The sequence below is a fragment of the Amblyomma mixtum genome, chromosome 8 (genome assembly GCF_055824585.1).
Source record: "Amblyomma mixtum isolate Tamu chromosome 8, ASM5582458v1, whole genome shotgun sequence".
Classification (NCBI taxonomy): Eukaryota; Metazoa; Arthropoda; class Arachnida; order Ixodida; family Ixodidae; genus Amblyomma; species Amblyomma mixtum.
Window position 1 is genome coordinate 127,251,763 of NC_143019.1, and position 23,800 is coordinate 127,275,562.

The 23,800-nt window shown below is 44.9% G+C and overlaps 1 protein-coding gene across 1 annotated transcript in view; it reads right to left on the minus strand.

Annotated features, from left to right (window-relative positions):
* The window catches only part of LOC149334264 (cytochrome P450 4c3-like), a 61,520-nt gene that overhangs the window by 12,218 nt on the left and 25,502 nt on the right, over positions 1–23,800 (minus strand). The window contains exons 6-11 of the mRNA XM_089555098.1: positions 20,246–20,439; positions 16,389–16,458; positions 13,287–13,413; positions 4,631–4,819; positions 1,940–2,113; positions 319–385 (exon numbers count right to left, since the gene is read on the minus strand). Of these exons, the coding sequence (XP_089411224.1) occupies positions 319–385; positions 1,940–2,113; positions 4,631–4,819; positions 13,287–13,413; positions 16,389–16,458; positions 20,246–20,439 (821 nt within the window). The remainder of the gene's footprint in view (positions 1–318; positions 386–1,939; positions 2,114–4,630; positions 4,820–13,286; positions 13,414–16,388; positions 16,459–20,245; positions 20,440–23,800) is intronic.

Genomic DNA, 23,800 nt, shown 5'->3' on the forward strand with positions numbered 1-23,800 from the left:
GCAGTACGAGATTAAAAAGGATTCGGGTGTGTCGCAGAAAACCGTCTTCTTCGTCACACTTGCCACCAGTATTTCCTGCAATTGCTTACCTTCTCGCTTGATTATTTCTTTTTGTCAAATTATTTTCTGTACGGACACGACGGACATTAAAGTTTTTTCCTGTCGGTAATTAAGCGCGTATCAGCGCCAGGGTAAATGATTTAATTCCAATACCTAAAGGCACAATATGTAATGAATTTAGAGAGCGCAGATATTTAGAGGTTGCAGTAGCTAGCAGCAAAATATTAAAAAACTGATAAATAGAAGTATTCATCTCACCCACGGTGAAAGGTTCCATGCATGTTCTGCTGATGAGTGGCGCAGATGGGTATATGCGCTGGCTTTCCTGAAAATAGAGGAAGAAAACATTAAAAGGTGAACGGCATTTACTTTTGGTCGATATGGCGGTTTCCATCTTGCAACAGTTTTTGTAAATGCTGCGCGCAGCAAAGGATGCAGATAACAAAGAAGTACTGATAGTAACTTTGTTTGAATCACGCGTGGAAGCGAAAGTAACTGCATAATGTGGTGCAATAGTGCCGGTAGTTTAAAATGGGCGCCTTAAACGTTGCAACACGCCACCAGTGAAGCCAATTAGTACTGAACTGCCTGCGCACCTGCGTGGGCGCTGCTCGAACCTGCGCGTTAGAAAAGCGCTATATTTTCCCTCAGCGCAGTGCATTAGAACGTGACTTTCATATTCATTTCAAAAACCGAATTGAAGGAAAATATTCTGCTGCAATTAGGCGTCACAGTAGTGCGTTTGATCAGCGTAGGTGGTTTCAGGAATCTTCTTGCTTGCGTCGACGCCGCGCCTCTTTCACTGAGGCTCGTACAGAAGGCTGCTGCAGGCGGCATCTCTGCACTTGTGCCTGCCTAGCTGCTGTTGCCTCTATCTGCCTGCGTGGGCGTGCACACAGCACGCCGACCCATCTATATCGCGAGTGAATAGTGTTCGAATGCACCTAGGGCGAAGCAAGGCTATGCGCGAAGAGCAGTGCCGCTTGAGACGTGCCAACGATTCATGAGCCGGGATGTTTCTCCAGTAATCGTAGTCTTCTTTTCAAGGCATGCTCTCCGTGAAGTCGCAGTTGAGGGGCTCAGGGGTGCTGTTCGCCAGACGGTTTGTTCGCTTTTGCTTCATGGCGCAGGATCACGTGGGCGGCGGCAGTCACGTGCCAGGCTTCAACAACACCAATACCGAACATTAAGGCGATGACCTTCAAATAGCTGTAGTGTGAACACAAATGCAGCTTAGTGGGAATAAACTTCACAATACGAGGTTGAAGGTCTCTGCAACGTGCACTGTGCAGATTGGTACAGTCACCGAAGGGTACGGTAGTCACCGCCGCTCTCGGCGGCGCTAAATAAAGAGCTGGCGAATATCTTCCGGTTTCAGGCGCGCGAAGCGGCTACGAAAATCTCGAGCAGTACAAGACCAGTGGCGCATAGCTCAAACTTACATATACATCAGCTGGTATCCGTCGTTGGGAAAAGAAGGATAAAGCCGCGCACCGCAGACATTGAGCATGAATAAACATTAGAAAGCTTTTCAGCAATATTTGCCAGAATTTTTTGTGAAGGATAGTTCCTTTTACATCCGAAAGCGGTACCATTAGGGATGCCGTAGTGGAGATCTTCGGTTAATTTCTACTACCTAGGGTTCTTTAACGTGCGCTGACATCGCACAGTACACGGCCTTGTAGTACTTTGCCTGCAGGGAAATGCTGCCGCCGAGGCAGAATTTGAGCCCGCGTCTTACCGATCAGCAGCCGAGCACCGTAACCACCAAGCAACTGAATCGAACAAAATTAATTGTGAGAAAACTGAAAACATAATACCTTTCTGGTCTGCTTTTTGTAATCATAGCACCTGAGCACGTGTAATCATCGTGCCTCACCTTGAGGGCGCACTCGAGGTACTTCATCTGCTTCAGGTCCTCAGAGGTGACGTGGCGCTCTCTGTCCTCTCCGAATATTAGGTCCAGCTCCTCGTGTATGAGTTGCTGCTTCTTCGGATTGTGTCCAATGAGGAACAGCGCCCAGCTGATCCCCACCCCCGTCGTGTCGTGGCCCTGGAACAAAAAGTGCACACAACTCGCGCTGTTCATTATGGTTCCCGTTTACAAATTTTATTTTATAGTCTACGCAATAGATTTCGCGTCCCGTAAGTCGGACGGAGCACTCCTTTCGAAGTAGAGAAGCGTAGATTGCTGGGCGAGCTGGTTAATCATGTTCTATGGAAAAACCTGTGAAAACGAAAACGCAGGACAGAAACGCTCTCTCGCCGTACTTACACCTGAATTATTTCTTGCTCATCCACCTCGGCTACTGGCCTGAAAGACGCGGGTTCGATCCCGGCCGCGGTGGCCGAATTTCGATGGAGGCGAAATTCTAGACGCCCGTGTTGTGTGCGATGCAAGTACACGTTAAAAAACCCCAGGTGGTCGAAATTTCCGGAGTCCTTCCCTACGGCGTCCCTCGTAGCCTGAGTTGCTTTGGTACGTTAAACCCCAATAAAGCAATCTTTCTCTGGGGTAATGACAAACGAAATAGGGCAGGTGCGGGTTCCGCAAAGCACGGCATTCTCTTTCCTTACAGTTCTAAACCTATCCCATTAGTATCCAAGGTGTATTATAAAATGAAATGAACAAAATACTACCTGTATATTCGGTAGCCAAAGTACCGATATTAAAAGTATAGCATGTCGTCATATGTGCGTGTGTGTGTTTTAGTGGCGATTTTAGTCAGCCTCATGCACATAGTCCGAGTTTTGCGGATGACCAAACCGAATACAGTGAACTATCTGCGATGCCCATAGGAAGTATTTTCTGTTCAACAGATGTCTCAATATTTTTAATTCAACACTTGTCATGAAACGGGAGGCGTGAGTTTGTTAAACGTAAGCTGAAAGTCGCCGATTCACGCCAGCGTTTTTTTTTCTTTCACTGATTTTGTTGACAGTGAAGCTAAATAATTTGAGCCGGAAGTATTCGCTACTCAAAGTTTGCTGACATCAAGCTTTGTGAGCAGGCTCCGTGCGATAATGAATACATTGCATATAAACGTTATTCGGTGAATTTCGACACTTGCAATGTATGCGTAGCGGTTCCATGTACTATTTTACCAGTTTTAAAAATACATTTCAGCAATGTTCACGTTACACAGATTATGAATCTTAATCTTTAAGTTTTTAAGAACCCTTCTTTAAGCCATCAATCACTCAATCGTTCGTTACGAACGTCTGCTCCAGATGTATTCACGTTACCACCGTTGTTTCCGTACCACAATGTCTCAGGTATTCCAATTGAGCCTGGTCGACATCTTGGTGGATATTACTGTATTCTAGACAAAAATGCGCTGTGTTTTGCGACACTTACTCCGCATTGCCCATGTGTTAAAATCATCTTGATTATGTTGTTTCTCTACCTTGCTTCAGTTGCATAATCCAAACGACACCTAATATTCTTTTTGTAGCCTGCAGCTCTTAGAAGATTGACAGTTCTAGCTCTCAGAAAGATGAGTCTTGGCTACCTGCTTTTCTCCTACAGCTCTAACAATTAGATCCGTCATCACACCTGCATGCCTTGAAGTCACCCACTAGTATCACATTACCCACCCTAATCTCCTTTGCTTCAACCGGCTTTTCCACATACCCACTCTTTTCCATGCCATAGTCTTTCTGCTGTTTCCTCTGAGGCCCCACCCCTCTAGAGGTTATCGGCATACTGCTTTCTTTCTTTCTTTCTTCCTTCCCTGTTGTCGACTGCCATGCTTAGGCTTTATAACCCCGCGTCCTGATCGAGTAAGCTGATATCAGTCATATGTTTGCCGCAATAGAAACACGAAAAAAGTGTCACCATTATATCCACTTCATTCAAATTTTAAGCCCTGTGAGGGAACTTCATACTCATCTGTAATATAGTTATCATTGCCCATCTTCTTTTCGGTCCGTAACGCCAGTTGCTGCAAGCAGTAATAAAGCCTACTCCCAACTCCACAATGTGCCTTTATTCTGCACCATTACGCACTACTTTGGCTCCGATGTTGCGCTTCGGGTTTGTTGCATGGCCCGCGTGCGGCAACTGGCAAACGCCATTCTTGTCGACCATATAGATGCACTTGCAGTTCGCGACAAAAGGCGTCGTTTCGAATAAGGCGCACCTTAAGTATCAGCCTTACCCCTGCGGTCAGTTATGAATCTAATTTAATAGTTTCATCGGCACTTGTCAACCTTCTTGGCTGGCTTGACAAACCACCAATCCTTCCAGCGATTGACCTTGCTGTAAAGAGATATAATTACTTCCCGCCTTAAGCGATGCCCTCAAGCAGGAAAGAAAAACTCATCATAAAACGAAAAGGATAATTTGTCTGTCCATACAGCGCTGGAGTCAAGGTGGCCGATGAACGCACTGAAGTAAAAGTCGGCTGTGCGCTTTATAGCACTTGTTTTACTGAATTATGAAATGCATCCATCGCATGAGCCATAACGGGCAGTATCAAACGTATTCTTCGCTGGACTAACGCTTAGGTGCCAAAAAAGACGCGCAGCCGTGCGCTTTAGGCGCATAGCTTGTGCCGTGCCAGCGTACCCCGAACATGAAGGTGTCGACTTCTTCCCTGATGCCTTCCTCAGTGATGTTGTTCTTGAAGTGTTCCAGCAGAAGCAGATCCATGAAGGGCCAGACTTTCTTGCGCCCCATTTCGGAGCTGTCGTCTTCGAGGCTGATCAGGCCACTGTCAAGTTCGTTGCGTAGCGCTTGCTTGCGTTCGGCGATCACCTGCGGTAGCGCAAACAGTAATGTGAAATACAAAATAAAAAAGGAACACTGTGCATGAGTGCTCTGCAATTAAAACAACTTTTCAGTTCAGGTTTCTAACAAATTAAACTGTTGTTGTCGCTAACAGTGCCAAATGTGAAGACATATCACTTAACTTGAAGCGTCTGCCGATTACGTTATTTTGAAAACTGGAGGTATAGAATGAGTGGATTAGCTTTTAATCTACCGCGATCCTCCTCTCCCCGCCACAGAATTTGGAAGCTTGATGGCTGGCCCTCACTGACTTTTCCAGCACCGCCATAGCATCCATGATCTCTGTGTATCCGTTGTTGCAAAATCATTATCATAAGTGATCTATTAAGCCTCTGCGTACCGGCACAGTGAACTTCGCAGATAACGTGTACGGGAACTTCGTATAAACTGCACATAATCATTTTTGCAACTACCTGAAGCAACACGTCGGGCATGCACGCGGTTCCTAGAAGAAGGTCCAGAAGCTTTGAAAGCCTCCGCTCTATGGGAAGTTCTTGCAGACCATAGTGTTCGCTGTTGTGGCAACACTGGGCCGAGGCAGCCGTATATCTGCATAGTTCTGCGATTCGGGAAAAAGGAACGCGGTACTCTGAAAACTTACCCTGTGACGCCATGGTCGTCGCCCCTCTCAATGGGGCAAAACGCAAGTATTTCGTCGCTCATTTTTACGAGAACCCAAAGAAGTAGAGACACCAAACTTATGGATGCATGTTTTTTTTTTCTCTTTGGAGGGCATGCGCTCGACAACGGCGCACATGAGTCGTGACGTGGAATTCACCTCCGCCAGTTGAATTATTTCAAAACAATATTTTTTCTTCAAGTTTCTCTGGTTTCAAAACCCGAACTACAGTTTGGACGTCACGGTCAGTAGGATGTAATGTGAGGCATGCAAAGCTACTGTTAATCGCTGCTTGTTTATTTTTTTCTAACTTCTAGATAGGCTGGCGTAAAGTTGATGTGAACTAAAAAAAAAACAGCGACCATGCTGCAGTTTAATTGTGAGGAATTCAGTGGAAGAGCTTATGGACCAACACCTTGTTTACAAACAAAGCGCGGAGTTCGCAGCAGGCGGTTCTGACTCGGGGTGAAAGTAGGCTTAGCACCCTTAGGAATACATGAAAACAATTTTTTTTTATTGCGAAAGCAATACTGCTAGCGGTTTGTACCTTCAGCGTGGCGCGGCGGTAGTTACCATTGACCTTTACCTTGACCTCTGTTGTGACGTCACACCATCTGCGAAAAGCCAGGGCCACAGTTCGCGCGGTCAGTGTGGAGCGGCGGTAGCTACCAACAAAAATTAGTGTGGGCGTGTAAAAAGGAAAGAAAAATAATAGCGCCCGGCCCGCACCGCTTAAAGCACAACGGGCTTAAATAGCTACCAACAGCGGTAAGCCTCGCGATTCTCCGCTAGGGGCGCTACAGCCGGAGTGACATCACACCATCTGCGAAAAACCAGGGCTCTAGCTCGCGCCGTCAGTGTGGAGCGGCGGTAGCTACCAACGGCGGATCTGCCGTACTGTGTAGGATGCCGTCTACTGCCAAGCTTAAAGAGAAGGCGGCTCGCCAGTGTGAAACCAGAAAGAAACAACGAGCTACGGAGACAGAAGAAGAACGCGAAGAACGACTTTCGAGACGACGTGCTCAATATACAGCTCGGCGATTACGTACAAACTCTGAAGAAGATTCGGCTGCACTCTAAAATAAAGGTAGTTGAGGTTACTGCATTTTGGAGTAGCAATAACCATCACATATATGACTATCTAGGTAGTAACTGTACGTAGTAACTGCAAGGTAGTAACATTTACTACCTCTGGAGATAAAACATCTTAAGAAAAAATCTAATGACTTTCTTTAGAAATGACTTTTGACATTAGGATCTTATGCCTATAAGAATAAGAGCCAAAATAAAGAAAGTGGAGCAAAAACAAAAAAGAAAAAAATGCCTGCTTTCACCAGGATTCGATCTGCGGAGCTTAGACTCCCTATCCTACCACGCTAACCACTACGCCACCCCACTTCTTTCTTTATTGCCTGTCTTTGGCTCATGACATTGCACAACAAAAATACACACAACGCTATATACATACGACACTGTCGTGGTCAGCCAGCACGAGACTGGCTTCGTCAGCTTAAAATTCCCGCAACATACACAACGGCTCGTCTTGAGAGCCACTCGGGAGGCTCCGCAGCTGCTTTTTGGATTGCAAGAAACCAGTCCACGCTTTCCCGAAAATAAATTCGGGCCGGTCGTGCGTCTTTGTCACAATGGTAGCCTGCCATTCTGGAGCGCCATATACAGTGGAGGCCCAAGAGCATTATGAGATCAAAAGGTGCCCCATCCTCATTATCAGTGCTTAAATAGCGAATTCCGTGCGCGTCAAGTGGTAGCTCTTTCTTTATGGTCCTTTGTAACACGTCCCAAAAATAAACCCCTTCCCAGCAATGCAAAAAAACATGGTCTATTGTTTCAGGCTGTTTACAAATTAAGTAGTTCGATCCCCACGGTAAAAAGAAATCCTTTCCCTCTAGAAACTTTTTAACTGGTAACGTCCCGGTGTGTAACTTAAAAAAGAAAGTCTTTACTCCTGCTGGCACCTGCATTTTCTTCACCCTTTTTAAAACATCCCCTCCCGGGCCTCCACTGTACAAGGCCCTGTACATGGGCTCTGGGAAAACACACAGGATTTTTTCAGTTTTCATATGGGCGTCCGAATGGGAACGTTGCAGCAGAACGAACCTGTTCCGGCGGGTAAAAGACTGGGGGCTAGGGCTAGGGCACCTCTTTTTAAGACAGCTGGTGAACCGTTTTTTTGTTTTTTCGCGACGTCACAGACCCGTTCTTGCGCACCGTGTGCCAAGTGAAGCTGCGGCGACTGCTGCCGGAGTTTGTGGTATTCACAGAAGAGCTCTCTGGTGGAACTTTTGGTTACTACAAAGAGATTGTAGCAAGCGTTCGGTTTCTTTCGGCACGTTTTTCCACCGATTATTTGTGGAAAAGCAAAAGCCACTACGCCACCCCACTTATTGCACTTTCTTTTCTTGGTGCATTTTCACAACGGGTACAAAGAAGTAAAACATGTCAGCAACACTTGCACTGACACGGCAGGTTAAATTTTTTTCAGTTCAACCAAGTCATCCAACACATTTAATCAAGTTGGCTGATCAGGCAGTGCCTGATACACTTCCCTCAGACGTATGACACCTTCAATGAAATGCTCGCGTGGAGATCTCACAGCTACTTCTGCATTGTTGAATTGTGTCCTTGTTTTCCATAAACTATGCAGGCCAAGGAGCATAATAGTGTCATAAGGGATGTCCTGTTTTCCTACCGGTAAGAACCTGATGCCATGCGGGTGTAGCGGTAAATCTTTCTTTAAGGTTCTTTGAAGCACATCCCAGAAGAAAAACGCATCCCAAAATCTAAAAACACGTCATCTATTGTTTCAGGTTTTTTACATAGAAAACAACTGTTGACCAAGGGACAAAGAGTCCTTTATCATGCATCCACGTTTTGACCGACAGTGTTCCGGTGTTAAGTTTGAAGAAGAAAGTTTTCAAAGATGGGTAAACTGTCATTCTTTTAACCCTTTTGACCACATCTGCTCCTGGGCCTCCGCAGTTTGACAATCGGTAAATGGGTACAGGGAGCATTGATTCAATTAAATCTTTATACAGATTTTTTCTAGTGACATTGGAGAGGTATTGCATTGAAAATCGCACTTGTAACAGTCTGTACGCAAGCACAACTTCACGCAGACAACCTCTCACGGTACCACGCATGTTTTCAACAGAGCATACTACAACTCCTGGTAGCAATCGACATAAACGAACTTGCATAACTGTGCGAACAGCAAAAACCTGATGGATCCTTTGAATATTGATTCGCGAGGCGCTCAACACATTCATGACATACCATATCTTGGAGATGAGGAACAGGTTACACACAGTGGCGCGCGAGAACGTTGATAGTGGTCGCCCCTGCCACCCACTGGCCTTCTCCTTTGCCATTGCCACCTGTTCATTCCAGTATGGTTCGGGGTTGCTATAAGAGTTCACCGGTACTCCAAGATACGTCGTCGGAGTTGTGACCCACCGAAGTCGGGAGTAATAGTCTGGCGTTTCCTCCCAGTCACCATGCCAGAATCCATAACTCTTCTCCCAATTTATTTGCGCCCCGGTGCATTTGGAAAACTTCTCAACAACAGCCGTGGCTTCACAGATACTCTGTCTACATGAGCAGAACACGGCGATGTCGTAGGCATAAGCTAAGATTTTTACATGCGCTGACAGTAACCTGAAGCCAGTTATACACTCAGAGTTTAGTATAGCCAGACAAAGGGGCTCGAGATAGATTGCGATCAAGAGGGGTGACAAAGGACATCCCTGCCTCACTGAAGAGCGTACGTGTAGGCTTTCAGTCAGCTCCCCATTAACAATGACGCGCGTTGTGCAGTTCGCGTACGCCATTAGTACGCCCTCCGTTATTACACAGCCCACATTAGCATGATCTAGCAATCTGAACAGAACTTCCTGAGATACACGGTCAAAGGCCTTTGCGAGATCTAGCTGCATCATTGCCACCCTGTCGCCTAGTGCATCGCAGCATTCAAGAACACTTCGCGCTATATGTATATTAGTGGCGATGCTCCGACCCTTGATACCGCAAGTTTGATGACTCCCCACTAGCATGGTCATGACGCCCTGAATTCGCTTTGCCAGAATCTTCATGAATATCTCATAATCTACATTGGTGAGGCTTATCGGGCGATAAGACCCCACCGACAGACGTTTTACCAGACGTTAACTATAGTCGACTTATGTGGCGTGGTATGTGCAGCCACAGTTGTTTCTTGTTCTTTCCATTCCGTAGCAGCAGCATCTACATGCTCGCACGGGACAACAACGTTGTTGAGCAGGACCTTTCAGGCCTGTTGGGAGTGCCAACGTATTCTGAGCCTTGTCATACAGCGCATTGGCCGTATCAAACCGCTTGGGAAACAAGTCTCAGAACGACAGCTTTCCGTTTTACTGTCTTGGCGCTCCTAATCCTTGGTATAGACCACAGCGTTGTGCAAAACTGCACTCGAATTTTCCGTGTAATGTTTCAATAGCTGTCGACATGCATAATGTTTTTTCTTTCAAGAAAACCTTCACTGGCCAGTAAGCAACCTCTCTCTTTCCAGACTGCCGACACTGTCATAAAAGCATAAATTATAGCCCCCCCCCCCCGCCCCCTTTCCTCTTAGTGCCTCGGGCGCTTGCTGCATGTATTTCCTGCATGCCTTTGTGCGTACCACAAAGGCAATGGCATGAGACAAATTCGTGTGAAATAACATCTGAGTCTGTTGTGGTATATTTCTGCATAGGGGTTAACGGCGAGAAAAGTCACTTCAGTGGCTGATGGCCAATGACATAAGGAAATCTTCTGTGTTAACGAAAAAGAGTCTCTGCTGAGTTTTATTGTCGAAAGACATGAATACCTGACTTCGTGGTGACTTTCTAATGTAACAAGGAATGCATGAACATGACACCAGAAACTCACGCCCATTTTTGTGCATCTTGTAGTAAACCAGAAGGAAAAATGAGCACAAGTCAGGCGCAATAGCTTGGGGTTGGTGAAAAAGTGCAATTAAGAAATCAAACTAAAGAATGGAACACATACATGCGGCGTATATATTGTATTGAAAACAAAAAACAGCACTGGCAATTTTGTTACATTTGCTGCCAATTAGGAAAGCCTTTTCATTACATAAAAACATGGGACATTGAGTAGCAATGTCACCGGGAATGTTAGTATACATACATGTGCATATTCCGTTTATCCATTTCCAGATCAAAGTAGTAATGGATACTACCGAGGTTATAATGAGGTAGTACAAGTGTAGTAACTGCCAAAAAACGGAGTAACAGCAGAAGTTACTAACTTGTTACTACTTAATTTTCTTTCGAGGTAGTAACAACGCCGTAGCAACATAGTACATAGGTAGTAAGGGTTAAAAAAGGTTATAACAGCAGCCGTTACTACGTTTTCGCTACCTTTTTTTCTAAGAGTGTGTAACGAATGGTTAACTTTGATAACATAACCCTTACTAAGAGCACCACCAAGACACACCGCCAGCCAACCTAGGCGCAGCCAGGGGAAATTGCTTTAGCAATTACCGGGCTTAACCAAGCTAAGCCTCAGCCAATTTTTTATCGCAGTTTTCTGATTTCGCACTGCAACTACGATGTCATCCCTCCGTGAAGAATAACCACGTTCACCCTAGAACAGTTTCTGGGAGTTTCAAGCGTCATTTTGAATGCGGTGTATTATTTAAAACATCTACGGATGGGAATGACTCCCGGCTGTCGGTACGGAACGGGAGCCCGGTAATTAGACAAGGAAAGCTTCCAGAAATATTTTTCACCATCTCCAGGAGTGTTGATGGAGGCGGCCCTTCGTAGGCAGCTGGCATGATTCAGGGAAACACACAGCGAATAGAGCGCATTTCGAGCGTATTTCGGGCTTCACAACACACATTTATCGCGCCGTTTTTCAAAAGATAGCTTCGAAACAAAGCGCCATACTTTGTCTTTCTTAGTATTCTTTCTTAAGAGCACTAGCCTTTCTTAAGAGCAAAGCTTTCTTAAGAGCACTAGCCAACTGTTCACTAACAGCCGCCTTCCTTGGTACACTGTGAAATAAGAAAAATATTTCTGAAAGGTTTTTCTTGCATGCGTTTCTATGGCCACGCTCGCGGTCCGTAGTCCGAGCCAGGAGTAACTACATGCGTTGGGGTTTTAAACATACATCGCTTTCTAAATTACGCTCCATACAGTCAGGATCGATTCTAGGATGAACGGTGTTATTCGCTACGAAGAGACGACGTCGCAGTTGCACTGTAAAATCAAAAAACCGCACTGTAAACTTTTGCTACCAGGTACTCGTGTGGGCGCTAAGCCTACTTTTCACATCAAGATTTTCCTCAGTCGTTCCAGCCGCCGACAGCAGCGCCACCGCGTCATGCGCACGTCGCACATCGGTGTTGATCTATAAGTATTTTTCTTGGCTGTCAGGACGTGACGTAATGTTTTCACCGTTGAAAAATATTGCGCTGACATCATGTGTAAAGTATGAAAGAAGGCAAATCACCGAGTGTCTGCCAACGAAGTGCTTTAAGCTGCTAGGGTTGGCGGCAGTGCCTGGGCACTATGCCGAATTGCTGGTAATGCTGTATGCCTCACATAATCAGAACATGTCTCTGATGTCACAGCCGCCGTTGGGGCGTTCAAACCGAAACACTATGTGAGAAACATTCATTTAAACATTATTTACAGCTTCTGGTTGTCATTCACATGGCCTCCCGTTTTATGATGAGCGGCGCATCACTCTAAAGATAGCAAACACAACTAAAACTTCCTGACTTCATTCCTTTACCTGAAGTGCTGTATTGATATTTTGTGCATGTGCTCACCTCCACCGCCCTGCTGTCCCATTCAGTGTTTGCTCGAATTAACTGATTCTGTATATCCTGTTATCAGAAATGTCGCAAGCTGACTTACGAACGTGTGCCACTTCAAGCACTTGTATAAAAATCTAATAAAAGATACATATATTATATTGATATACAAACGGCACCTAAACGGCAGGTGGGCAAGGGTGGTTGCTGTTAGCAGAGCAGAGTAATGTAGGGGAGACAAAGATATCAAAGTCGTTTCATGGTGGTGAAAAGTGTAAACGTGTCAATATATTTGCTTTCTTTTTCCGTTGTAACTCAGAAACAATACGGTGTAGCGACACGCTCACGAAAGATGACGTAAAAGGTAGGTAACATCGTTTTCTTAATGCCCACCATCGATTTTTATAAAAGTTATAATATCTCATCAGTCGGGCTCCTATCCCCCACCTTCTTTACCCATCACCACCTGGCTCGACTGGCCTGGCGCTGAAGGGGAGGAAGAACAGCGACTTATGGTCGGCCAGGCGGTCGACATGCTCGGCCTGTAAATTATGACCGAATAAAAATCTTCTACTACTACTACTAATATCTTTAGTGCAGAAAGAACTGAGCATGGATCTAGCGTAGTGCGATACGCCATTCCTGTTGAGAAACAGATCAATCTTAGGGCAATAATAAGTTTTCATACTCCTAATGCTCACTTCACAAGCGCGGAGTCAATTACTCCACCTGAACACGAAATGTGCAAGGCCCCTTCAAGAGTGATGCATAAAGTGGTCATCACTGCGCTAGGATAATGCGTGGAAACGAGTCATTTGAGTGATATTTAAGCGTATTCTTATTCCTCAATGACTACTCAAGCTCCGTTACTTCGCATGCATTATTTAGCAAGAATGACAACCGATTAACATACAATAAAAATAAAGAGAACACTGGGCTGAGTTTAGTTGTACGCCTTCCCAAAGTTTTTATTACTGTAAAAAAACACCGCATACCTTGCGCGTGAAGGAGTGCAGCGTGTGGAGGCATTTCCGGTACTCTCTGCCCATGGGGGACCACCTGTATATGAAATCCGCGTGGAGTATGGGCCTGAAGACACGCTCCACGAATAGCTCGCCCACCCTGAAAGAGAAGGAGGAGGAAGGCGTTACGAATTAGAAATGCGCATGCAGGGTTAGGTGTGTGCCGATGCAGAGCTGCGCCAGCTGCTACGAATAGTTGTCATAGACACGTTGCTTTCGTTTTATAAAATGGAGTCGGCAAAAAGAAAGGTTACTTTGGAAATGCCCTAGCAACAAAAAATGCACTTTATGACAGCCATATAAGTTTCAATAGGCCTTTCATATTGTCACGTTGTAGTGACGGCAATCGAGCAGTCAGGAAGACAGGAACAAAACTTGCAAACGAAGCTCTTCATTTGGGCTGACATGCGCCCGCGAAAGAATTGAATCACTCGGCGGCGGCGTAAGCAACAAACGTGCTCGTCAGTCGTCGAACTACGAATGCCCGCCGCTCGTGGCATCATTCAATTTAAAGCCGGCGAGGAAACTTCGAGATAGGAGTTCAAGATCATCTACATTAATCTGGAAAAACGTAGATGCAGCTGTTCTTACCTGTGATGAATCACGATTAGTCCAGTCGCTTCTTGCGTCACAAACAAAGATGATAACACCCTTTTCTTGCGGTATTGAGCGCGAAAGAACGGCCACTACAGTGATACGTGGCAATATTCTGCATAATGGCAGGAGGGAAGTTCCACAAAACATTTCAAAATCCTGCCACTGACTGTAACGCTTTGCAAACAGATTTGGGCTGAGTATAGAAAAATGCCATGTTTTTGTACGTGTTAAGTTCACGGTTTGACTTCCAGAAAGAGCATTGCCCTTTCGTAGCGCCGAGTTGTTACAGACAACAGGACTGAGCAGGCATCAACGTCTTTCAAGGAAGTAAAATGACGTCATGCCTTCAGTATTTGAAATCGCAAACGTCGAGTTTGCGATTTCTTGGCGTTGAGCCAAAGGACTTCGTTTCTTCAGCGCTACGGGAGTATTATTCTACTTGTTATTATCTTCCTCTAGGTGTTACACATGTATAATAAATCTCAGTTTCATCAAGGATCTTTGTTAACGGATCAGCGGCTGTTTATAAAGTGCCCTAGACATAGGTTGTTAATCTTTTTCTCCAGTGTAGTAGGCTAACAAATATCTGCTTAGGTGAACAGAGTTATATTTGTCCGAAAAACTAACCTGCTGATATGACTTCTGTCTGTCGACAGTAAGAAATGAAACAAACGCGATTGCCCTTCCTTTGTTAATCGCACATACGAGGTCTGTTATAAAAGTATCCGACTTTATTTTTTTTTTGCGAACACCTGATGAATATGAGACAATTGCGCTTGCATCAGGCGACCTTGAACCTTCATGCGCATGCATTAATTTTTTCCCGCCTGCCGATAGCGTCAGTCGCTGGGAAGCAGCGTTTGAGTGAGGCAGTGTGCAGTGCTCTCGTCGGTTTTTTATTGCAAGGAAAATGGCGGAGTGAAAGGAGCAGCGCTACTGCAACAAATTTTGCCATAAACTTGGCGACAGCCGAGTGGAAACCATTCGAAATATTCAGACGGCTTTCGGTGAAGATGCTATGAGCAGCACACAGTTTAAGCAGTGTTACAATTGTTTTAAAGACGGCCGCACATCGGTGGAGAACGAGCCACGCTCCAATCGGCCATCAACATGCCAAAATGACCAGGTCATTGCCGAACTGAACGCCATGGTGATGCAGGACTGTCGCGTGACTATCCGAGAAATTGAGGAAGAGGTGGACATGAGCAATTTCTCCGCACATTCCATTATCACCGAAGGTTTGGCCATGGAGAGAGTTGCAGCGAAATTCGTGCCGAAGCTGCTCACGGTGGAGCAAAAGCAGCTTCGTGTTGAAGTCTCACAGGACATGCTAGATTCCGCAAACAGTGACCCCGACTTCATCAACATCATAATCACTAGTGACGAGTCTTGGGTGTACAGGTACGACCCGGAAACCAGATCCCAGTCGTCAGAGTGGAAGCATTCCACGTCACCAAGACTTAAGAAGGCCCGCCAATTGCGCAGCAATGTGAAAGTGATGCTGAGTGCTTTCTTTGACACCCTCTGTGTGGCAGACCACGAGTACGCACTCTACAGGGTCAAACAATGACCAAAGAGTACTACAAGGATGTCCTCCGTTGCCTACGTGATGCTGTGCGGCGCAAGAACCCGGAGCTGAGGTCAACAGGAAATTGGCGCACCCATCGCGCCAATGCTCCTGCACATTCCTCGCACTCGAATCAGATTTTTTTGTGAAAAATCAGACTCCTGTAGTTCAACAGACTCCTTGCTGTCCTGATATGGCCCCTGCGATTTCTGGCTGGTTCCCAAAATCAAAAGGCCATTGAAAGGAGCGCGATTTCAGGCAAGGAAGAACATTATGGCTGCAACTACAGCTGAGCTAAACTCCATTCCGAAAAGGGCCTTTTCGGAATACTTCCCACAATGGCAGCACCGCTGGGAGAAATGTGTGGAGTCCCAAGTAGACTACTTTAAAGATGACTAGGTTTGCAACGCTCCAGTTATGCAAGTTTTTTTTTAACGGCCAAAGGTCGGATACTTTTCTAACAGACCTCGTAAATACGAAGTGGCCTCAGATTTACAACTCAGTAAGTGAAAACCATTCTTTGCTCTCGAAAGTATTTGTCGTCGAGTACAGGGCTCCAGGGGCCCCGACTTACGACTGATGATGATGATGATGATGCCCTTAGGCTTAATGGCACAACACCGCGGCGGGGGATTGGCCGGGCCAACAATGCGCGAAGGGAAGTCTTCTTTCTCGCCAGCAATGAGCTAACGGGGTAAAAGGAAAGGAAACAACGCTGAACTTTCTTTTCGTGCGGTAATTGAGGTGTCCAGGATGCACAGAGGGCCACATGTGAACAGTTAAAGTAATGACCTTGTTATGGGGAAATGCTCGCTGCTGTCAGGCTAGTAAACGTTTTTAGATGCCCTTAATTTTCCCCTGTGCGTGGTACCCCACTAGCGAAGATTGTGTGATTTCCGGGTAAGACTCACCTGCTCACTGCTGCTACGTAAGGGCTGTGTTCATTGGTCTGCGCAGATATATTGGTTCCCATAACTGTCTCTGCAAAACGAGAAGCAATAGCCCAATAATGATTTCAGCGCATAGCACTGTGAATATTTGATTATTTCTCGGTACATCCCAACAACGAAAAAGAGATATCTGTCATACGCTAGTAGCTACGCTAAATTCAATACTAGCTAAGTGTTTTTTGCATGAAAAATAATTAAAACACCATAGTGATTGGTTTTCTTTAAAATTTACACTCATTATTTCATTCTTGTTTTGGTTTTTACTCTTTTTTATGTCAAACAAATCCACCCCCAACTAGAGCCGAAAAAAATACCGGAGTTTTCTATCCTCAGAAACCGCAGCCCTATCCAAGATCCTAAACCCTATCCTAAACCCCGTCTCATTTTGCGGAATAAAGTTTTAGACTACTACCACTACTATCCAAGATATGGGAAATGTTTCACGTGCTAGTTAGAGCAACTCTCCACCAGCAGGTACAGCAAATTTTTGCAGATCATTTAGGCAGTACCACCAAGCTGATTTCTGCGCAAAGTTTATATGTGCAAATACTAAGACTCTGTAGACCTTGCCCCTGCTATTCTTTTTTGCCTGACAATGGCTACAATTTACAGCTGAATGCTAGGAAGCTCAAGGCACTTTTTATTCAATAAAACTGACGCACTAATTGTGTAATAACAGACTCCTCTTCGAGCGCGGTGTTCGAATACAACGGCACGGCAATTCCGAAGCATTCAGAGCTTCATAGTGTTTCATCTTTTAGCATGGTTGTGGAAATTCCGTTTTCTTAAACTTCATTACAGAGCTTCAGAATTTGTTTCCATGTATTTTCACTATTGGCACTGTACGTTTACCATGTGAACAGTTTTGCGGTTCGGAAGTATGTCTTGGATATGTTTTGCTGTTAAGTGCTACCTGTCGTTTCCATGCAGGGGGCGAGGCCCAGTCAAGCTGCGAGTGGAGGTTTTAACCTCTTCTCCCCTGATCGTTGATAGAAAATAAATACTTATCTACACTTTTCAGCTGGCTTTTTTGCGATGTGAAAGTGTATAGGTTACACAATTTTATTCTGCAAACTTTATTTCCGCAAAACTATATCAGGCTGTGTTATTCAAAACTGCTTACTATGAAGTCAGAAAAAACTGTCAGATCATTTGGTTGTGTAGTCAAGGGCACTGCTGTGCTAGACTAGCTAAGGCGAATGAACAAGGACAGCAGGCTTGTGTCGCAGTTGTTGGGACAAAACACTTTCATTCACATTTTGGCAGGCCAAAGTGGACTAGCGCGAATATGTAGGAACTAGAACAGAGTTCACTTCATGTAATTATATTGTAGTCATGATTCGAAGAGAAATGGCTAATGCCGACTAGACGGAAAATTAGAGGCCAACCGCTAGGACTCTTTTTTCCTGTCTATGTCTGCCATTTTGCTACGAATAAGGAAGTTTATACGGTAGTACTAACTAGTAGAGCTAAACGCTTTAACGTTCAGTGTAGCAGAAGCCCTTGCTTCTTCGGTGACGCCGCTAGCAATCGCTCCGCTGTCGCTGTCTTTTGGGTAGATATCGTCCACTGTTGTGTGTTTCCATTCTCCCATCGGTAGAGTACCTCCCCTTTCGGGTGTGCTGCACGGATCAACTCACAGTTGTTTGAATAGTAGTTTTGGCTCGAAAGCATCTCCGAAAATAATATGTCACGCACACCCAAGGGAAGCCGCAAATGATTTCCGGCCTGTTAGTGGCTACCAAAAAAAAAATAAGAGAAGATTTTCCCAGCAAGCAGAATACCTTGAGCTATAGGAGTGGCAGAAGAACACTTTTCCGTTGCTTTCTTATAGCCGCGAAATTATTTAGACCTATTTGCCCATCATAGGTGCTGGCTAACCGGCACTATTAACCGGCACACCGGCAACAAAAGAAACATACCTTCACAAGCCATACCGACGCTCCTCGAGAACTCGGATTGTTGAAGCACTTCGCCAACGAATAAGCCACATTAATATGCATAAAAAACTAATAAGCCACATTAATGTGCACAAATGTTCTTTGTTTCCTTCAGCTATCTGTTACTGGAATAAACTACCACCTACTGTGGTGAACTGCGACACAATCGAATCTTCCTTAGGTCATGTAAATAACCTTGATCTAACGTCTTTCCCAGTGTGATGTCTCTGTAATGAAAAAATTGTTATTTGGTTTTTATTTGCCCATATAATTGTTTGCGTTGTACAGTCCACTATTGTCATTTTTTTCTACCTCATATCCACTCCTGCATGGGCCCGAGAACGCCCTGGAGTATTTGTAAATAAGTGAATAAACTCCCACCACCCCCCGTTTCAAGGGAGAGGCTCTCCATCCATCCATCCATCCATCCATCCATCCACCCACCCACCCACCCACCCACCCACCCACCCACCCACCCACCCACCCACCCGTCCGTCCGTCCGTCCGTCCGTCCGTCCGTCCGTCCGTCCATCCATCCATCCATCCATCCATCCATCCATCCATCCATCCATCCATCCATTATAGCGCAGGAAATGTCCGTCCGTCCGTCCGTCCATCCACTCACCCAACTACCCTTCCACCCTTGAGTTTTCTGTGTGTGATAAATCTCGAAACAACAGAACACTTCTTAACAGATTGTTGCAGCATTTATCCAGATGTCGATACAGACACACTCACTCTCCCTGAGACCCTGGTGTTTTGAGATAACAAAGGTAATGTGAATGTATCTGCGGCTCACATTAGCAAAATGCTATTGAAAGATTCGTGGCTCAAACGCGGGGGCTGACTTAAAGATACATGTTAAGAATTAAAAGAAATGATCTAATGTAAATCATTACTATTTATATGTAAAGGAAAATGGGGAATATATAGATATTACCCGTAATTAAAACAGATTGGCTAGATAAGTATAAAGAAAAAAAGAATACCGAGCATGGTGACACTTGCCACCACTAAGTTTCAAAGCGGGCGCGCCTAACATCGATCATCCACCCATGCTTCTATCACGGGCTGTAGGACTGGGATCGGAATCATATCACACTGACCCCTTGATATCCGTCGCAGTGGTTGTGAAGTTTGTGACGGCGACAACAGAAATGAAACGACTTTCGAAACATTCAGAGCTACGAAGTTCAAGTTTACAGGAGGGTTCTTATGAGGATATTTGGTTCATTTTGATCCGTTCGTCAGCATGATGCGTCTCATATTTTATAATTTGCATCGTATGGACGCTTTGTAGCAGTTATGTGGCTTAATTTGTTTTTATAATGTTTTGATAATGAAAGAAGCTTAGATTTATATGCCGTTAACGCTGGGTTACTTATTCACGGTTACTTCATTTCAACTATTTTTTTATAGAAAGAAAAGTTTGCCCAAATTTCCGATTCTCTTCACATTTTATGTCAACAGATTATTCTAAAATAGTGAAAAAGAATTATATTTGTATTTTAAGCTAATTGGTACGACTCCTATTGCCATATAAAGTGGTTCAGGTAATTCCTGTTGGCCTCTCAAGCAGTCTAGAGGAAGAAGCGCAGGAAACGAAAACAACATTTTTCTCGCTCTTTTCCTGTGCGTGAGGATAAAAAAGGTTAGGATAAAAAAGAAACTTTAATCATTGATCGGTCGATTTGTCGACTGAGTGATTTTCTCATCGGTTTGGTAGCGTATCGCGAACAAATCGTAGTCCACACACACTTAATCTCTCTAGAGCAGCGCGGTTATCAGTCACAGCTGGCGTGGTCTTGTAGACGAGGCGCATGAAGCAGAGAGATGTCATCATAAGCAATGCAACAGCTTCCATAGGAAGCGACTCACTGCATATGATGTCCAGTGTGCACAAAGTGACGAGATGCACCACGTCAAACGTCTTGTCCGCGCGGGATAGTTTCTCCAGCTTCGTCACGAGTACCATGGACTCGGAGTTGATGGTGGGCATGAAGTCCTCCAAGATTCGGAAATGGAACGACGGCGTGAAGAGGCGCCTCCTCGAACGCCATTTTTCTCCTTTGCTGAAAATAAGGAGTTATATCAAATAACTACCGCGAAATTACCGCGAAATTAACACACCAGATGACCACATGTCCCTAAACCTCGCTGCAGAATCCGTATCTAGGTGGTGTAAAGACTGGCAGATGGCCCTTAACATTAATAAGTCCGCTCTTCTCACAATAACCAGAAAGAAACATCAGTCGTCCTACACTTGCGTTGTCATCAACGCCCCCCCCCCACTCGAGTTAACAGCTATAAATACCTCGGTATAATAATATTCCATGATCTCAGATGGGATTCACATATCACCAATGTCACATCAGCCGCCGTTAAAAGACTCCTGTTCCTCAAAAGGCATCTTCAACAAGTTCCTCCTCCAACAAAACTAATTGCATACAACGCTTTCGTACGATCGGTACTCGAATACGCGAACGTTGCATGGTTTCCGCATACTAAATATCTCATAGGAAAATTAGAAGCTATCCAAAGAAAGGCAGTAAGATTTGTGTTTAACAAATACAGGCCTACTGACTCACCCACCGAACTACTCAAGACAGCCAGCATTCTCACTCTGGAAAATAGAGCTAAACTTGCACGACCAAAATTACTTTACCAGTTACTCCATAATCAGCTTAACCTTGATAAAACTAGGTACCTGATGGCCCCAGAGACAAGACCTACACGTCACAGACATTCAGAAACATTAAAAGAGCACACATTTCGTACTGACTGCCTGAAATACTCCTTTTTTCCACTTACAATAAGAGAATGGAACACCCTTGACCACTCCATTACCCGCCGCACATCACTAGATATCTTCACTCAGTCGGTAGAAAATTATCTTCACTCATAAACACACTTGAATTCTGAGCCTTTGTTAGCAACTTCCTTCTTATTGCCTTGCTACTTTTCTTACCAGTGCTTGTTCGTTTCTAATCTCACATATATCCCATGTATTGATTATGTTATCTTGTCTTTAACTAACTGTACAATCCGACGATCCTATTGCTGTACCCATGACTTTTATGTATTGAACCTTAATTAAGTGCGACACTGTAGTCGTTTTATACTGCCCTTCAATCCTTGTTCTGGTTCACTCTGCGTCCATTATTCATTGACGTTGTTGTAGTTTATACTTTGATGTACCTTATTCCAGCGCCCTTCCTGTTGAAATCCCCAGTGGATTCACAGTATCTCTAAATAAATAAATAAACTTAGGCTCTATTAAGGATTTGGCCGTACTTAATGCGAAATCTTGTTGGTAAGGCTTGAATAATAATAGTGGAACATGTATGTAACCGGGAACAGAGCCACCATAGTGCATCATAAAGTCACCAATAAAATTACAGTAAGGAGTGGTGTCAGGCAGGGAAACAGTATCTCGCGAATGATATTTACAGTCTTTACAAGAGGTATTCACAGGCCTGGATTGAGAACATTTTGAGATAAGATACAGTGCAGATCATCTTAGTAATGTGCGATTCGCTGATCTCTTCTCCAATGCAAAGTATCGTAGACAGGCAGAGCAGAACGCTTATTTCAAAAATTATGCATGCAGAAATCCGAAATAACGCTCAACAATCTCGGAATGGAGGAGCACTTTAGAACAGGCAACAAGGCGCTGGAAGTTTTAATCAAGTGTGCATACTAAGGGCTAGTATACCCTTAGCGAAAAAAAGCTGTGCTAAAAATGCACTTCGAACATATTGTATTTAATTTTATATTTTTGTCCCTACAATTAGCCACTAAAACGGATTCTTTCTTCATAAGCTTCGAGTAATATTTGAGCATCATTATAAATATGTCAAAAATAGAACTTTTGCCCGCATAATATATTTATTATGCATTAGAATATACAAAAATATACAATAAATGCATTGCATAACATTATAAATATATTCTGTCGGACTTAAAAAGGGCAACTACTGACCCACCGACAGAACCGTTTGGTCGATGACCCTTTTTATGCACAAGCATAAGGACCCCATTCTTGAGAACACGCAGCGTTGTCATCAATCAAGGACTCGATGGCGTTACAAGGTAACGTAAGGCTATTTCAACGGAATAGATGTTGCCGCACCACAAATGCCGACCGAAAATGGCGTCAGAAAACTGGAAGTTGTCCGAGAAGTCTAACTGTTGGCTCGCTTTATAATACCCCCGAGATAAGACCTCACCCAGTGAGGCCTTATGCAACCTTGCCCAGTGAGGCGTTTCTGGCACAAAGACTGTGGGCCCCGAAAGCGTCAGACAAGTGCACGAATGTTCACGTTCGCAACTGGGGCAACCTAAAACCGAACTCCTAGTCTTAATGTGCGTCAGGCATTGATCAGGAGTCCAAATGTGAACCGACAAATACATGGGCATCTGAGAGGCCCTAGCAAAGAGCCCTGTTAATGAGCCATGTTAAGGGACCCTGTTCATGTGCCCTGTTATCAGGCTCTACAGTAACTGCATGAACTGTGGGACGTCATGTGCAACGAACTGATCTAAATGACTGCAGCCTAGCTTAAATCCCTCACATCTGTGAAAAGAATATCGTTTACAGGATGATATTGGCGAAGGGACAGCTGATGTGGATAGGTAAACAACGGAAAAGAGTGATTTCTTTCCTCATCATCATCATCATCATCACCATCTGCATGATGCACCCACTGCAAGGCAAAGGCTTCTTCAATATCTCTCCAGTTAACCCTGTACTATGCCAGTTTCGGCCACTGTGCTCCCTTTGCACTAACGTCCGCCTTCGCACTGATATCCTCCAAGAGCTCAATGATCTCACTGCTGGTCATTTTGGTGTCTCGCGAACTTACGACCGCGTGCGTGGTCACTTCACTTGGCCCCGTCGCTACCCTTCTGTACGGCGCTATGTGCGTACCTGCGCCAGTGCCAGCGCTTGAAATGCCCTGCCAATCTTTCAGCGGGCTTGCTCCAACCTATTGCTGTCCGCCTGAGACTTTTCTACCGCGTCGCCTATGTATCACCTTTTGGAACCCCGTCCTGAGTAATCCTCCAGCAACAGATGGCTTGCAGTTCGCACGTACTATGCTGCTCGCTACAGAATCACTCGGGTACTTTCAACCAGTACTGCTACTGATGTTGCTGACTTTCCTCATACTACATCATGGAGCTAGACACCGCAGCGGACACGGGACAGAGAAAGAAGACGACACAGGGCGGTCTTCTTTCTCTGTCCCGCGTCCGCTGCGGTGTCTAGCTCCTTCATGTCTCACCAACTGGCCTACACATCCACCCTCCTAAATCATGGAGCTCTCCGCCAACTTCTTAGCGACAACGGTCGCTGCTTTTTCTCCAGATTTGCCAATGGTATTCCTCGTTACTGCTCTCCAAAAGAAGCTGACCATGCCTATCACACTAAAT